The 17,612-nt window shown below is 42.2% G+C and overlaps 1 protein-coding gene and 1 pseudogene across 1 annotated transcript; both read right to left on the bottom strand.

Moving 5' to 3' along the window:
• Nucleotides 1-912: 912 nt before the first annotated feature.
• On the bottom strand, nucleotides 913-8,271 carry LOC139910671 (calpain-2 catalytic subunit-like; annotated as a pseudogene).
• Nucleotides 8,272-8,931: 660 nt separating this feature from the next.
• On the bottom strand, nucleotides 8,932-17,214 carry LOC139910609 (calpain-2 catalytic subunit-like). Its single transcript, XM_071897937.2, has 21 exons — nucleotides 16,809-17,214; nucleotides 15,613-15,682; nucleotides 15,247-15,365; nucleotides 15,025-15,158; nucleotides 14,723-14,891; nucleotides 14,524-14,607; nucleotides 14,341-14,426; nucleotides 13,846-13,920; nucleotides 13,432-13,592; nucleotides 13,176-13,345; nucleotides 13,048-13,059; nucleotides 12,661-12,872; nucleotides 12,403-12,439; nucleotides 11,901-11,966; nucleotides 11,724-11,781; nucleotides 11,561-11,625; nucleotides 10,688-10,756; nucleotides 10,506-10,584; nucleotides 9,470-9,586; nucleotides 9,316-9,374; nucleotides 8,932-9,218 (listed from the first exon to the last, which is right to left on the bottom strand). The coding sequence occupies exons 1-21, from the start codon at nucleotides 17,043-17,045 to the stop codon at nucleotides 9,195-9,197; spliced, it is 2,103 nt and encodes a 700-aa protein (XP_071754038.2). The 5' UTR covers nucleotides 17,046-17,214; the 3' UTR covers nucleotides 8,932-9,194.
• Nucleotides 17,215-17,612: the final 398 nt, after the last annotated feature.

A 17,612-nucleotide genomic window follows, 5' to 3' on the forward strand; every position in this document is an offset into this window, starting at 1 on the left:
ATGAGCTCCTTCATGCCATCAGTTATCACTGTCAGAGTGAGGGCCAGCTCCTCTGCTGCTGTGAAAGGTGGTGCTGGGACCCTCACCTGTTTTACGGGCCTCAGCCTTCTTCCAATTAGCTACAGAGTGGAAGTGAAATACGTCTAGGCCTACATTTAAGCTACTATTAAGAAAGTGAAGTAGTTATAAGCAAATAAAATCCTACGAGTTTGAATTATGTTGTTATTCTTTTTTTTTTTTAATTTGTTGCCAAGTGCATTTCATGCCGCCTGGATTACACCTCAATTAAATATATAAAAAAGTCATTAAGAGTGTACAATTCAGGCAATATGTTGCATCCTTCCTATTAAACATTAGTTTACAGAGGTCTGTTAAATGTTGAATGACTAAAACATTAAACGTGATAGTTAACTCACGCATTAACTCCATCTACAATTTTTTGACATGCCAAGTCTCGCAAGTGTTGCTGGTGTGTTTTATTTTGTATTTTGAAAATATGCTGAAATTCACTGTAAGCTGTCATTAATATTTCATGTTCGACTGGAGTGAAATATGACGCTCTGCTCTGCTTGTCGCCTCTGAATCCATCATTAATCCTATTTTCAGTCCTCGATTGAGGATGGCTTTATAAGTTCACCGTGAACGCGCATAGTTCAGTATCAACCTATCCGGAGTTGATCAAGCCCGATCACTGAAATCTGAATCAGTTGTTCTGGAACCGAAAATTCCCGCTATGCCGTGTCTAGCTCACTCAAGTCAGAATTCAGGATTTAGTTTAGGATTTCTTAAACCGTCTTTCTGGAATACCCCTCAGTATCCCTTGATCAAGTGATACACAACATACACATGACTCTGCATAAAAGTGTATATCAAGTCCTGAGTCTTCAGCTGTAGCTGTTTGTCGGAGTTCCTCTACACCATCGACACATTCAGCCACTGTGGATAAAACACAAGAACATGAATCACTGTGATTTAATCTCATCACTGCACATTTTTTGTCATTATCACTTGTGGGTTCTTACCTCCGTCAAGTTCAACTCTATCTCACCAGAGTCTTGAAGATGTCTGTTGTAAATTGAGTAAACATCAGACCCCTGCATCTTTATACATCTGCATATCTCTAGTCTAAATATCTGGACATGAGGGAAAAAACTCACTGAAGAGAGACTCCAAGCGGATCAGGCTGCCCAAAAAGTTGTCAAAATCAATGGTGAGGTTTGGTTCGCTTGAGCGGGCCACAACTACCTGGTGCAGGGGGTTGTTGAGAGAGAATCCTGCCAAAAAAAATCAGCAAGAGGAACTGAAGAGAGAATGGCTAAAAGATGAGAGAAAATTGCTCAAAGATGCAGGGCACAGCACACAATTGAGAGAAAGACGAGGGCAAGAAAAGCCAGCAAAGTAATACAAACACTACACAAACTATATAGAAGCTGTGATGTACATTAAGTATTTTTTCGGTGCAGTGAAAGTTTCATGTGATTGTTTTTGTTACGGCCGTGGCCGTGCCCCCAGAAGATTCCCTAGTGTTTCCTTGTGTTTCCCCTTCCCTGTGTTCCCAGTGCTCCCCTGTCTGTCTCTCTCTGTCTATGTTTTGTTTGTGTGTGTATTGGCGTGGTCTCCCTTTCCTCGTTCTCCTGGCTCCCGGCTCTGCTCATCCTGCACACCTGTCTGCAATCGGCTGATCACCTCTCCCAGTCTGCTCACCTGCCTCTCATCAATTCATCAGCCTGTAGTATATCTACCCCGGCTCTTCAACCATTCTTCGCCAGATTGTTGTTTCAACTTCAGTGGTAGATACGCTTCCAGGCCAATTTAGTTTGAACTCCTAGTGATCTTGTCTCTTCGTGTTTCATGTTACTAACCAGCCTCTCTTGTGTCCCAGGACCATCACCCGCCTGCCTGTCTTCCTGCTTGTCTCCCTGCCTGCCTGCTAGCAACCTCCTAGCCTCCAAGCTACACCTGCCTGCCACGCTTCCCCTCATCCCACGCTCACGCCAAGCCCCGCTCCTCCTCACCATCACTCACCCCTGCTGCCACTCATCCAGATCCTCCTTTACAATAAAACCTTTTTCCTCACCAACACCACCCTGTCCGTGTCCTGCGTTTGGGTCCCTCCTGTGTTCGTAACAGGTTTCAAATGTCAGTCAAGTCAGTCAATGGTTACAGAGGATTCTGTGGAGAAATAACGATATTCATGAAATCGAGTTCTCACCAGCAGCCTCCACTGCCATGCGCATCTCAGAAGAACTCATACAGCCGCTGTTATCCGCGTCTCTCTCGCGTCTCTGAACCGTTTCTGTAGGAGAGCCCAAAACACTACTATAGTCCTACAGCCACATGATGCACGGATTCATCATCTGCTCTGACACTCATAACACCCTATTCACTTACTACTGTGTTATCTCCAACCTACTGAGTGGCTGCTAGGGAGCTATGTTAATGTCAGTACAAACAAAAGCGGAACACACCAGGAATTTCATAATCTTAGTCCACAGGATCTTAAAGGATTCTGCCAGTCCCAGTTTGCCACTAATATCTTTCTGTGAAGAGAATGTCAAGGAAAATGTCAAAATGCTCCACATCAAAGAACTGTGAGAGGGAAGACAAGTGGAAAGGATACATCCAGAAGATTGACCATGTTGCGGCAAGTCGTCAGGCTAAACCCACTGGTTTTGATGGTACCTCCTGAAAATGACACACAGGAATAAATAGATTTTGTTATATTATGAGCACATGATCTGGCAGAAGAAAAAGATATAATTTCCCGTACGATTCATCACCAATTTGTTGAGCACTCCTTGTAGCTCGAATGCAGATATCGCCACATCCTAAGGAACATATAACACAAACACTTTCTAAATCATAGAAGAATAATGAGAGACTTTGTATGATGCAGTGTGTAGTTGTTTGAATACGAGTATGTATCAAAGCTGTAGCATACTGACTTGTCCAGCTACTTTTTAAAAAAAAACCTTGAATTTGTCATCGAGATCCTCATCCACTTTAGTCTGAAGGTGGCAAAAAAATCAGTATTTTCATCTTTTCAAAGTACTGCAATATTAATCAATTACTAATCATTCTGAAATAGGGCACTTTTAAGGCTAAGATTTTACCTGCTCAACATGACAGTCTACAGGGTCATCAATCTCTCTGAAAAACAAGGAGTCATATGTTATACAGCCATTTTGAAGGCTACGATGATAACATTTCTCATGATGAAACTGCACTTCAATTTATCGAGGAAGAACTAACTCTTTCTGGCCTCTCCTTTTTCCCTGTAAATACCTGCATGACAATTTGAGGCAATTTTGAGGACTGAAAAAAGAAGACCTTTCAGCCATTTGTTTTGAATTCATAAGAAATGAATGTGAGCGATCTCCAACGGCTGAGCTATGAGGTATCTGCCCCTTCTCATACATACCTCCTCAGGCACCTAGAAAAAGAAAATCAAGTGTAAGAATGGGTGCAAAATGTTACACACATCATTTCAATTCGCTAACATTAACATTAAGAGTAATGCATTCTGTTTTTGGTCAAAATCACATCATCTTACAGCCAACACCTTACCTTATAGATGGCAAAGCCGATGGCCTCCATCTTCTGCCCCATTTTCCTCACACGGCGGCTGTTCTTCTGCATCAAGCCCACAAGGAAGGTGCAGCCCTCTTCACCATCGTCAGCGTCATCATCTTCCTCTTCCAGCTCTATGACAAACTGGGGGTTCATCCAGAAAGTGTCTAGGGAGGAGCAAGCATTGGCAAAAGGTTGGCAACAGTAATTACAGCGGCTGCTCTACATGGCATGTCAGAAAATGGCTTTTATTGGAGGAACTATAAAACGTGTATCTGGTGGTTGATTCTAAGCTGTAGGGAATCAGTGCCTGGATAGTTCCTGCAGCCCCCGGCTGTCGAACCCTTTCTCCATGTGTCTTCGAACTCTGAAAATGCCCACTTCTTGTACTGATCGCCTGTGAGCGCATCGGGGGTGAGGCTACAGATCTCCAGGCGAGAGAACTGGTGCAGGAAGTCAGAAAATGACATCCTTCTTTAACTGGCTTATCTATTAACCAAATAACTGCATGTCAGTATTCCCCAATTTAGGTTAAACATACACCTACGATGTAGACCATGATTTTACTATAGAAAGATTTATGTCAGCCTAAAAAAATGTAAGTATCGCTGGATGGGGGCAGCAGGTAGTTGCACAAAATGTAAATGTCATGTAAATGCAGTGTGTAGAGGTATCTCCAAGCTAGGTTGCCAGTATAAAAAGTTGTTTGGGGGATAACTGAAGGACAAATACAGACTTTGCACCCCATAATATGAGTCTGATGAAGAAAACTAGCAGGCTAAAATTCAATGTCAAAGTATCCCTTTAAGGAAGTCACTATAGTGTGCCCGATGATGGAATATACTGCAGCTATTTTCTCCAAGGTTTACCAGAACTCTCCATCTTCACAACGGTTAGTTAGCCTGGCCCGGTCTTCATCATTCACACATCTCCACTCGGAAGAACTAGAAAAAAAAAGTGCAAATACATTCCCAGTTAGAACATGGCAGAGGCAACTACAGCATTGTACTTAACTCTGAAACATAATTTTCCTTGTATAGTCTTTCACACAGACAAACAAATAGGTTCACTTTTGGAGGTACAGACAATCAGAAGTAGTTAGCCACTAAAGCTCTGGCACTGTGCTGAAATACATGGACAGAGATGGCACCGCTCAATGGAATGTCACACATTCCTCTACCTACACCTCAGGCACAAGGCTAAGCTCTAAAACTCTGAAAAACCTCTAAAACTCTTACCAGCTGTTCCTCTGGCTATGTGTGTTTGTGTCTGTGTGAATGTTTTAGTTGTTCTTGAGGTGAACGGCAGAAATAGATTGAATACATTTAGTTCCCTTTAAAATTCTTTTAGCCTACTGCGAGGCATCCAACAAAGGGTATGTGTTATTTTATGTGATAATGGTGATATATACATCTGCAATCTCATAATATAATACAAGATCTCATGGCTGCAACAAACACCACTGATTAGGATGTTGACGAAAAGCATATTTTATTTGAAATAAACCGTTCACTGCATTTATAACACTCAGACTCTGACAGCTGCCCGAGTAAAAAAATGCATTTCCCTTCTTTCAATTTATCACCGAAAATAGTTGGCAGTTGCAACAGTTAATTACACCTCAAAATGAAACCAAAAAAAGTAAATGAAAATACGAAAATAACCACTATCCAAATTTGAATTTAGTTGAACTACCACCAAGGTACCGCAAAATGTAATGATCTAGTCTGGTCTGGTCTTTCAGCAACCCTTTTTCCCTTCAGAACGACTTGAGCAAGGCCGGCCTCATTTTTTCAAAACCACCAGGAAGGCCCCAACACTACATGTAATGAAAAACCACTCCCCAACTTTGCGCAGTACTCACTTGTCACTCCAGGCTCCATTCCACTCCTTCCGACCCTAGGGGTTTCCAACCCTGATCAGTTGCACCACGTCTCCACTGCACTCCACCTGGACACAGAGGCAAGTGTCAACTAGTCGCAACCAGAAAAACTCAATACAAATGGTAAAGCAAAAGAAAAAGAAAAAGCAGAGCTAACACGTTGTAGATTCTCATCCAAACCATATATTTTTAGTGTCAGTAAACCAAACCTAAACATCTACTGTGTGCTGTTGATGTTAGCCATGTCAACTGTAGATTTGGCTGTAAAATGGTAAGAATCAACAACTTTGTAACACCAACAGGCACTAAAAGAGACCCCACTAGTACCTGGATGGCCTGTGTGTGTTGTGTATATAGATGGCAGCATACGATTGAGTGTTGACTGTTCCTCACCTGCTCTGCTCCAGTCACTGAGTAGGCCTGGCCCTTCACCAGATTATTACTTGTGACAGATTCTGAGCCGGCAGAGTTGGTGATCTGGGAGGGAGAGGAGAGCTTGTGAGGCAAATACCACCAGACCCCACCACAGAGATAAAGAATATACTAATATACATGAGACCGAAGCAAGAGATTCAAACAAACTTCAATGGTGCATCCCAGGAGAGAGCCTCTGTCCAGGGCCTTCCTGATGATTTTGAAAAGGTGAGGGTCGGCCTTTGCGCAGGTTGTGAGACTCGGCGATGCCTCCGGTGAAGTCTTCAAAGGCCTCAGTGGTGCTACCTCCACGGAGGGCCTCGTAGCGCCCATTCAGCCTAAAGGGAAAAAGGCTGTCGGTGAAAAACCAGAGCGGACCAGAGAGACAATGCGAGACGGAGAGACAGAAACAGATAGAAAGGGATCCTGATGGTCCATTCTTCCATACTTAGCGTAGGCCTTCTCCAGCAGGGCGCTCCAAAACTCCGAGCCGTCCTCTGAGTGAACGAACACCAGCTTCCCATTTATGGTGGGCAAGCGGTCATCGACCACCACATCCACCCACTCACCATACTGCCAGAACTGAAAACACACAGAGAAGACGCAATGAGCATCATCAAGCCTGTTTATGCCACTTAAAAGGAGACATTTGAGACTACGGCGTATTAGGATGTATGTGTGTGGTATTGCTATCTCAAGACAGTAGATGACGTTCTATCGGAGAAGTACCTCAAAGTGAAAGATGCCAGCGTAGTCCTTTTCAAAGCTTTGGCTGTTTGGGACAACCCGGGAAAAAACCTGCTTGTTGAGAGTCAAGGAGGCGATGGCTGCCAGGAGCCAGCAGTCGCCTGAACACTGGTTAATACTGTTAGAAAAAGAGAAATCCTGTCCGAAATGTCACATAACTCATAGATGATTCTAACATGCTTGATTTGTGTTATCATGATGACCCATCTCCAATTGTGCAAGGGAGGTTCGCGCTTGTCTTTTCAGAGTTAAGTGCACAGGCATTTACAAGTTATTTAGCGGTGTGTGAAGTTATGAAAACACCAACAAAAGACTGGATGGATGGATGGATGGATGGGACACCAGACCGCTTCCAGAGACAAAACTGAGCACTGATCAGATCATAGGACAAAACAGTTGTATCACAGGTGGAGTCAATAAATGCGTTGACCACATCGGTGTGCCAGTCTATTCAAATCTGCTCACTGCAAATTCAAATATTTAGGAATCGAAGTGGACGGCAATGTGTGCACGCTTTGTAAAATACTGTCAAGGTCTAATTGTGAAATCAAAATGTATTTTAATGTAATTTGACGATTAAGTAAAGAAAATATTTTTAGATTGTCTATGCTGTACACTTCAGAATGTTCTTCCTACAAAATTATGGAGAGATGCTGGTATGTGTTTGGATTCTTTGTTCATTAAAATCAGTGTGTGTGTGTGTGTGTGTGTGTGTGTGTGTCTTACAAAGAGCTCCTTGACATATATCAGTCCTGCTAGCATCTTTAACCAAAAAACAAAAACAAATAAGAAAATAATAATTTCAGTGAATAGGTATTGCTTGGTGTCATAACAGTGCATTTCTGCACTCATATATAAAGTGTATACTGTCCTGATCCTAGCTCTTTGGGGTGTGGTCACAATGCAGGAAAACCATATAACTTGTGGGCTTGCTGCACACCTCACACCCAGTAATTTAGGCTGTGTTTTTTTTTTTTTTTTCATAATGCAAATTTTAAAAAGCAGCATGTCAGATAGGATCAAGATTAAACCTGTACCATTTGCTTTGCTGATAAGCAGGTAACAGCGGCAATTATAAATTAATAGTAATTAGTAATAGTAGACTACAGTCAATCAAGAACCTGTGTGTAGCCTATTTGGGTTACTTCCCATACAAAAAAAATAAAATCACATATACTTCAGAATATGTTTACAGATATGTTTAAAAAAAGGCTGCACAGCAATTAGTGAAAAAGTGCTTGTACAGGAGACATTCATTCAAAATGTATTTGGAGTGGATCAGATATACTGTATTTCCAGTGTCTAAAAATGTGTTTCGAACGAATTGCATCTATATATAATACAATTTTTTGTAATGTATTTTTGCAGTATGGGAACAAAGTGGAATCACACGCGAAGCAGCCTGTCAAGTTCAGCATCCATCCACCCACCTTGGGTCTCTTCCAGGTGATCCTTTGGACTATTTTGGAATCTGGTCCGAAACCCAAGGATGAGGGCAAAGCCTCGAAGGACTCATCCTCAAACAGCTTTCCGCACTCCAAACAGTTTCTCCTCAGTGCCTCGAAGTCCTGGTTGAGGTATTTCACTGCTTGAGAGTTGGACCCGATCCCCTGCGCTCTTTCTCGGGCGTGTTGAAGCTTAGACGTAACCCCAGACATTTTAAAGATGGTTAACTGGGTAAAACCTGCTATCTGCCTACAAAAGGTTTTCCACTCCACAAAACTGTGTGTGTGTGTGTGTGTGTGTGTGTGTGTGTGTGTGTGTGTGTGTGTGTGTGTGTCTGTCCTGGCTGCAGGTTGACGAGGATGCTATAGGTGTTATATGCAGCTCAAACCCTGTCTCCACCCTTTTTGCTCAAACCTTGATTTGTTGGTGAGTTGCAGGGCTTGCTTCACCTGGATGAAGGGCCTGACAGCAGGTGTTTGTGTGTGTGTGTGTGTGTGCGTGCGCGAAGTGAGAGAGAGAGAAAGAAAGAGAGAGAGATCCCATATGGGCAGGAAGAGAACTACAGTGTTTCAATGAATATGAATAGTCCAGAGGTCATAGTTTCTTTTTTAAATCTTGTTTAATTTGACACAGAAATTGTAGCAACAATAGAGCAGAGCATAAGCACCAACTCATCTTTTATTCAAATGGGTTGTTCTACAAAGACAATGATCCCATACTGCAAAAAAATACATTTCACACATACTGTACTTCAGAATATGTTTACAGATATGTTTGAAAATATACAAAAATTAGCCAAAACATGGGTTTTGTACATGTAGAAATTCATTGAAATAGTATATTTTGGACACTGGAAATACATTTTCTTCCTATATTTGCAAATATATCCAAAATACATTATGACCACTTAGATTCTATTTTGAATGAATGTCATATAAATGTACAAATACTTTCTTGCCCAATTTGTTGCATTTTGATATGTTAAGTATATATGAAATGTTTTTATTTTATTTGATATATGAAAATGAGTTTTAACATAAAGACAGCAAACATAGATACATTTATGCAGCTTTCAAAACTCAGATCTTCTTCCACAGAATTCATACAGGCATCCCTGTTTGTCTGGTCTTCAGAGCTAGTTGATTGCCAGGCACAACCACTGCAAATGGGAACAAAATCATCTTTAACAAAGTGAGCTCACTAAGCTGGGAGTGGCAACTAACCTGCAGCTTTGTTTATTCTCTCTTCTCACTCACCTGCAGCATATCCAGCTCGATCTTGCCCGAGTCAGCTCTGTCCAGAGTCTTAAACATTTCTGGTTGAGACACAAAAGAAGACCGGCAGCTCAGCTCTGATACAAATCGATATCGGATGTGTTCAAGTGGTCGCTGTGCTTTTGATGACACTTACTGAAGAGCATTTCCAGTCTGATGAGGCAGCCAACAAAGCAGTCAAAGTCTATGGCATACTGGGTGTCGGCGTAACGACAAACAATGACCTGCAGCACCGCACTGTTGATATGGAAGCCTTTGGAAGAAACACACAGTCACCACGCATCATTTTCTATAAGCATGAAGGGCCAGTTTCATAGGCCTAGTCCTGGGGATATATATATATTTTTACACATGTGTCATATTAAGAGGCAGGTAGTGGATGGGGTTATGTTACACAGCCTCTCCCATGTTTGTTTTGCTCCTGTGGCAAAGGTTAATGGAATATGAATAAGTCCCCAAACTGGTTTATCCAGTCTTGTCAGTAACATCCTTAACAGGTCACTGACACCATTATCTGTAGATGGTCAACATGCTGCTCTACTCGCCAGCAGGCTCTACACTGGTCAGGTGCATTGTGCTCCAGAGTTATCACAACCCTTAGTAAACAATAACGCACTGTAAAGTCTGTAAAAATAAACAACACAAGTAACAGACCTATCTCTAGAAAATGATATTGTTCTGAAGAGATGTTTAGGCCTTCTTCCAGTGTGTGTCTCATAACTTGAAAAATGAGTATGTCAATTACTGGCATTCTTTGTTGCATGAAATGAATGAATAATAGCCAAATGTGATCCATATCAGAAAGGAATAGATGATCCATGAATCTCATGTTATACAAATTATACTTGAAGCTGTCCTGTTGAATGTATGTATGATCAGTTAGTTTTGCAACTAAGGATGCCCAAAAAAAAAAAAATCAATTTAATTTGAATCAAATATTATTTTTGGAGCACAATGTTACTACAGTATGAACAGATGACCGGGCTACTATCATCTTACAAGCCTGAAGGGAGTCTGAATGAGCAGAGTGTGTAAGGCAAGAATGAACAACATCACTATACAAATTAAATAATTCCAACAACTTCCAACGTGGGATATTTGGAGGATTTTCTATATGTGAGTTTGCTCACATAGTGACCGGTGATAATGATACCAACAGTGATGTTTGTTACCTGCTTCAGTGAGGGCGCCTCTCATCTCATGGGAACTCATGGTGCCAGAGTTGTCCGAGTCGTGACTCTTAAAGATGTCCTGTACATACCAAACACTCACTTAGATCTGAGACAAACAGGTCTTCTATGGTGCAAATGAAAACAACCAACACTGATTTCAAACCACATAAATCAGAGCGTACCAGATATTTCTGGATTTTGCACCAAAGCTTGTGGAATTCCATCAGTCCCAACATAGCGCTTCCATCTTTCTGAAGAATGTTAAGGTTTTTCTTTTAAATGGTTATTCTCAAGTCATACTTCAAAAATTAACCTGCGGGCTTTAGACAACCAGCTCTCGACAGGTTGTGAGAAAGTAATATAACTGGAGTGTTAAGGTTTCCTTTTTTTTATAACATTGTATTTAATATGTTTTCAATTTTTACACCACAAATTCTGCAGCAACATGACATGTATGAATTCCTTGGACCCCCCCTCCCATTCGTCAGCTAAGGAAACAAAAAGCAACACCCCAAAACAAATCAAACTCAGTGCTACTATTGTTATATGTGCAATATGAACATAACATGCCCATACATTACACATAAGTCATTCCTATACCATAATTTATCCACACTATACATGCAGGAGGGCATATATAGGCATGACTTACTGTATATAATATACACAATACAATATATACAAGGTGCGAACTGGAACAGAAAATGGTTCTGTGATGCCATAGAAGAACAATTTCTGGTTCCACAAAGAACCTTTCAAGAACCTTTTTCTTAGTTATTGGATGGTGGGTGATGGCATAACTGCAGAAAATAACCAAACCTCTCCATAGTATATATTGTGCAATTGCAAATGAGGCCACACAAGGGCAGATAAACAAAAATACAATGCAGGTGTCTAAGTGAGTGCAGAGTGCAGAAATGGTTCTTCAAAGAACCTTGGTCTGAAAGGTTCTTTGTGGAACCAGAAATCTTCTGTGTGTACCTTATACACCATAATATACAAATATATCTATGTATGTATGCTATGCAAAGTTTCTGTTTTAACCAGAAGGATACATCCAGTAGATTGACAATGTGGCGACCTGTCTCCAGGCTGAAGCCATCCGTCTTGATGTCAGACCCTGAAGACACAGTGATGTAACATTGCTAACACAAATTCCTCACTTCATGAAAAATGAAAGGCTACGTATGAATGATTAAAACTGTTTAGTGTACTTACTCTGTGAGACAATTTTGTTCAAAATTTGAACCAGTTCAAAGACGGATACCTCCGAGTCCTGTTTGAGAAATGCATGTTATTGCCTGAATTACGGTTGTAATTCCAGGTTCCTGCTGATAAAAAATGTTCAGTTAAATCCCTTATTGTCAGTTCTGACTTTCCTCCACAAAAACTTACATTGCCAGCAACCTGCTTGAAGAGGTATTTGAAATGAGGATCCACATCACTCTCAGATATTTCCACCTGGGAATGAAAGACAATAGTATTGTGTTTTTTGTTTGTTTTTTTCTAGATTTGGGTGCATTGTGTAATCTGTGAATATTGAAATTAAGGTACATTAATGTACAATAGATTTATGCAAATGATAGTTCCATGGACCTTTACTTCAGACATTTCCATTGAAATTGCTTGAATCCACCTCACCTCACATCATATTTGTAATGTAAACACAAATATTAATATTTTTACCACACTCAATCTGTGAAGTTGGCCTGTAGATTTAGCACCTTCAAAGTTATTAATTTACCAGTGAAAAAAAGGTGGTGGGTTGGTGGCACGTTGCTTTATAGAGATAGAGTGAAACTGAGGTGAAATTGGAAACAAAGGAACGGAAATGAATAAAAAGAGACTTGGTATTTCACATTTAATGTATACAATCTGATTCTGTGGATTTTCTTACCTCTTCGATTTCAGCATCAATGTCTTCCTCCATTAGACTAAAACAGTGAAATAACATTCAAAGTTAGCTGTGACTGTGAATCCTGAACATTGAAACTCGTTACAAATTCTATGAGATTGACCCCTTGACACCTGAGGCCCTGACAAGGAGCTGACTTAGTTTTGTCCACTAGATGGCTGCATTAGCTCAGCTGTAGCCCAGGCACTGAGGTCTATCTGGCATCGAAGATAACAAGCAGTATCAGTAGATGACAGTCACCTGGTGGCGGCCTGTTTCTCTGAGAACATCCTGAGAATGAAGCTGCCTTTCTTGTGAGGATGAAAGGTTGAGGGAACGATGACGTATTCTCCCGGCGGCAGTCTGAAGCGGTCACACACCTCGCGCATGTTGATAAAGTTGCTGCTCATCGCCACGGCTCTCTGCTGCAGGAGGACGTCCGGACCCAGGTGAACATTGCTCTGACCTTTGTACTGAAGAGGAAGGGAACAAAAAGAAGGGAAGGGAAGAGCCTCATGACTGAGATCTCAGAAAACTACCAAAGATTTCACTGACGTATCATAAGACACTAAACAATGGTGATTTGTGGTGTTTTTGTTTCTGCATTTAGAATTTGAAACTGGCATGTAAAAATAAGACAATACAGACCTTCTCAGGAACCTATAAAAAAAAGAAACAGGGAAAGAATTTAGGATGATCAATCTGTGATGATTTAAAAAAAAATGTCAAATGCAAAGTATTGATCTCATGTGAAATATCCAATAATTCTGTAGCACCTCATAGATGGCAAAACCAATGGTCTCAAGGTCGCGGCCGAGCCTCCTGCTCCGTCGCCCGTCCCTCTGCATCAGCCCCACCAGAAAGGTGCAGCCGTCCTCCCCATCCAGCGGGTCATCGTCCACATCTTCCAGACGCACCAGAAACTGGGGATTGGAGGAGAACGTCGCTGGAACACAAAAAGTATCACGCTTCACCCTCCTGTAACACAGCTGCTTGTTGTTAGTGCATTTGACCGAGCTGCAGCTGCTTTACCTGTGTGATTGCGGCAGCCCCCAGCGGTGGAGCCCACCCTCCACATCCCTGCGTACTGGTAGTGGTTCCAGTGGCCGACCTCGTCACTCGTCAGTGTGTCCGGGGTCAAATTACAGATCTCCAGCTTGGAGAACTGCCTGATAAAGTCTGCGTAGGACATCCTGAGGAGAGGAGAGGAGCACAACACCGTTTTTAAAATCACTTCTTCTGGCAAATTAGAGCTGAATTTCAACAAAGATAGATTCCTAGCACTTCTCTTTTACATGATTATCCTATGGTCACAGGAATATTATCAGGGCAATGTGGGTCTGACCCTGGTACTCTCGTCGCTCTGTATTAGAGCATCAGCTAAATGCCTAAAATGTAACATGTAATGTAAATGTTATTCATTGAAAGTTATGAGACTGGATTTACCAAAACTCTCCGTCCTCGGCAATGTGATTCAGCTTTGGTTTCTCATCTTCACGGACGTATTTCCATTCACTGGATCTAATTGTGATAAACAGACATTGTTAGAGGAGAGAGAGCGCAAACCTCCGCCAATGCTGAACAGTTCTGAAACTTGGTGTTACACCCAAAGACATCATTCCTATCACTATTCATATCACTATTCCTTATCCTATAAGTTACATTAATTGATATCTTGACCCTGCAAACCCTTAGGATTTGAAATCAAGTCTCTATCTTTGTTAGTTTCATAGTTATGGCTAAAATATGATAATCATCTAATAGCAGAAATCATCGCCAAAATTGAATCAATGCTTCCTTGGCTTTAGGCCTATCTGTCCACCAAATTTCATGGAAATTTGTAGATATGTTTTTGAGATATTCTGCTGACAGAGAGACAAATAAGCTAACAGTTGCGAATAGAAGCTGATGGATTATGCATACAGAACCAGATGAACTCACCCATCACTCCACGGCCCGGTCCACTCCACCTGACCCCACGGGTTCCTGATGCGGACCAGCTGAACAGGCCTGCCCCGGAGATGAACCTGGGGGAGAGAGCAACAGCAGGCAATGCGTTTTGCATACAATGCACTGGCGAAACCCAACTAACATGAATACCCAGTCGACAGATGAAGCATGTACCTCTTGTGCACCAGTGACAGAGTATGCGTGTCCTTTCACAAGTTTGCGAGCTGTAACTGCCTCCGTCTCATAGGCACTGGTGATCTGACAGGACCAGAGACAAAACTTTAGATCTGTTTGCCGACATAGAGCCATCTATTATGAATGGTGTGTTTGTTAGCCAAATCGGCATGCAAATCAGTATGAAAATGAGATTTACGTCTATGGAGCAGCCCATCAGGGAGCCCAGCCCCAGAGCCCTCTGGATGATTTTGAAGAGCTGTGGCGGAGCTTTGTCCAGCTGGTACATTTCTGAGATTCCTCCTGTGAAGTCCTCAAAGCCCTCGGTGGTGCTTCCTCCTGCAAGGGCCTCATAGCAGCCATTCACCCTATCAGACAGAGAGGAATCGCAATAACAATCAAATTTATTCACCAACTACACTTACAGTACGTGTATTTACATATATATCAGTGTATGGTAGCACTGGATTTTGAGTAAAAACTAAGAGGACCAATCCATACTTGGCGTAGGCCTTCTCCAGCAGGGCGCTCCAAAACTCGGAGCCCTCCGCTGAGTGAACGAACAGCAGCTCCCCGTCTCTGGTGGGCAAGCGGTCATCGACCACCACATCCACCCACTCACCATACTGCCAGAACTGAGGATAGAATATAGTCCATAGGGTAATCTCTACTCCATTTATGAACACATGAATAATTTAGCTTTAGCGATGAGATTAGTCTAACCTGGAAGTGAAATATCCCAGCATAACCATCGGTGAAACTCTGTCCAGGAGGCACCACACGGCCCAGGATCCGCTGGTCTAGAGTCAGAGAGGCTATGGCAGCCAGGAGCCAGCAGTCACCTGAACAGTAAGAGCAGATGCACGACTGCATGCACTGAGATTGGGAAACGTGTGGTGTGCACGACATTACCCAATGCAGCAACTGGCAAGAGCTAGCAAACCCCTTGGTGATAATTTCTTATGTTGCAATTTGACTTAGCTTAAAGGCATAATTGGTGGAGTGATTAGCAGTTCCCTTCTATAAACCCGAGGCATCCCACACATTCATTCATTCATTCATTCATTCAGTCTCTTTCCTCTCACTTACCCAGAGAACCCTGGCAGATATCTGTCCTTGTGGCTCCATCATCGATGAACTTTGGGTCGGAACACAATTCCTATAAAGAGCACAAAAAAGGGCTGACAATTTGACCATTTGAAAATCGTTTGGAGAAATATTTATTTATAGTTGTACTTGTGCTTCCTTAAGCACATGTACAACTAGATACCTGGAGGAAATAGTGGTTGAATATCAATATTTTTGAATGAAGAATTGGGTATGAATAAATCATGGCAAATGGATGCACTGTCCAATTAGCACACCATTGAGTTGACAGTCGGAAAATACCATTAGATGACGAGTGTGTTTAAAGTAAAGATGTAATGTATTCATGATGTTCTCAAGAGACAAATCGTTGCTGTCCCATGAAAACCTTCTACCTGCAAAATGTAAACTTTTCACAAACATTTCAGCTTGACCATCATGCATTTTTTTTAGTTTATCCAATGGGTTTTTTAAGTGCAAATTAAAATCACAAAAATAGGAGTTATGAGGTTTTCAACAACAGCGACAACAGCGAAATGCTGGAGCTGCTCTATGCATTCAAGACTGATATTGTGGACATGCAGAGTGTTTGTTTTACATGAGCTTTTAGATCCAGATGACCTTTGTTTCATTGTCACTATCCCCACAAAGCCAGCCTCCCATTCACTGTCAAGGGGGCAGGTGAAGGATTCGGCTCTTGATGATCATCAAAAGAGATTTGGCTCTTTTGTTTCCAGCTTGTTCATGCTGCCAAGTCTAGACCACACTGACCAAGATCAAAGGAATAAGTTATGAATTTTGCTTTGGGGAATATTTTCCCTTTAAGTTGAACAGAAAGGACTTCAGCGTAAGTCATCTCAGAGAAAGCAGAGCAAGTCCGGACAGATCACAATGTAGTATCAACAGCTTCTGCGATCACGCTGATTAGACTCAAGGAGTCAGAATGATGAGATTTGGCATTTCCATTAAAACAGTCCTGCATGACTCATATTTTTAATTGTTTTTACCCACAAGTCATGACTTGAGGAAAATATAACTGTAGTACCAGATGAGTAAAAAAAAAAAAATCAATACTCACTGACAAATCACTGCCAAGCTCATCACTTACCTTATCCCTTAACTATAACACATTTTAATATTACTAATTCTGTTACTTTTTTATTGTCTTTAGTGTGACTGGTTCTCAGTGGGTTTCATACCGTTGGTCTCTTCCAGACCACGCCCCTGGTCTTGGATGAATATGGTCCCAGCTCATTGTAGCCCAGAGATCTGCTCTCAGCTGGGAAACAGTCGTCCTCGAACAGTGTTCCCCTCTCCAGACAACGCTGGCGCAGAGCCTGGTAGTCCTGCTGGGAGAACTTCACCGCGTGCTGGTTGGTGCCAACGCCTTGCTCCCTCTCCCTCTGATGGGCCAGCTGACCTGCTGTGGATGTCATCCTCGCCTCTGAAGTGTATGGTTGAAGTGTCTGAGGTGTGTTTGGCGTCTGTGGGACCGGACTTCCCTGTTTGTGAGCTGAGTTCGGTCGACCCGTGTGCCGCTCTGTCCGACAGCTGAACACAATCAAGACTTATCTTTGCCCCAGCTTCCTTTTCAGCTGGCTCAGGTGAGGGGAAGGCAGGATGGCAGCGCAGACAGGGAGGGGCCTCTGATGGACAGGTGAAGCAAACAGAGCAGACAACAGCAACCCTAAGCAAATCTGCCACTGCTGGCCCTGACCACATAAGAAATACAAACAGGGCCACACCTAAAGGCAACCTGAAGCACATCTTGTATTGTCTATTGTCTGTGTGTGTGTGTGTGTGTGTGTGTGTGTGTGTGTGTGTGAGTGTTCGCGCGCGCGTGTGTGTCTCCCGAGCTAAATCTATGTGAAATCTGGGATAAATAGCTAATTGAACAAGGACTGTATTCATTCTCTCCCACCCCCTATGAGTGTACGCCAAATGGAAAAGAAACCAACTACATTTGCTGGATTTATATTTGACAGAGATACAATAATTTCCAG

This window comes from Centroberyx gerrardi, chromosome 15 (assembly GCF_048128805.1).
Source record: "Centroberyx gerrardi isolate f3 chromosome 15, fCenGer3.hap1.cur.20231027, whole genome shotgun sequence".
Lineage (NCBI taxonomy): Eukaryota > Metazoa > Chordata > Actinopteri > Beryciformes > Berycidae > Centroberyx > Centroberyx gerrardi.

Excerpts from the sequence above, each read along its gene's own strand:
- LOC139910609 (XM_071897937.2), bottom strand. The coding sequence starts at position 17,045 with ATGACATCCACAGCAGGTCAGCTGGCCCATCAGAGGGAGAGGGAGCAA. Across the intron at positions 14,892-15,024 it reads CTGGAGAAGGCCTACGCCAA|GGTGAATGGCTGCTATGAGG; the intron begins GTATGGATTGGT and ends TCTGTCTGATAG. Across the intron at positions 10,757-11,560 it reads ACATTGTCAATCTACTGGAT|AAAGATGGAAGCGCTATGTT; the intron begins GTATCCTTCTGG and ends AACATTCTTCAG.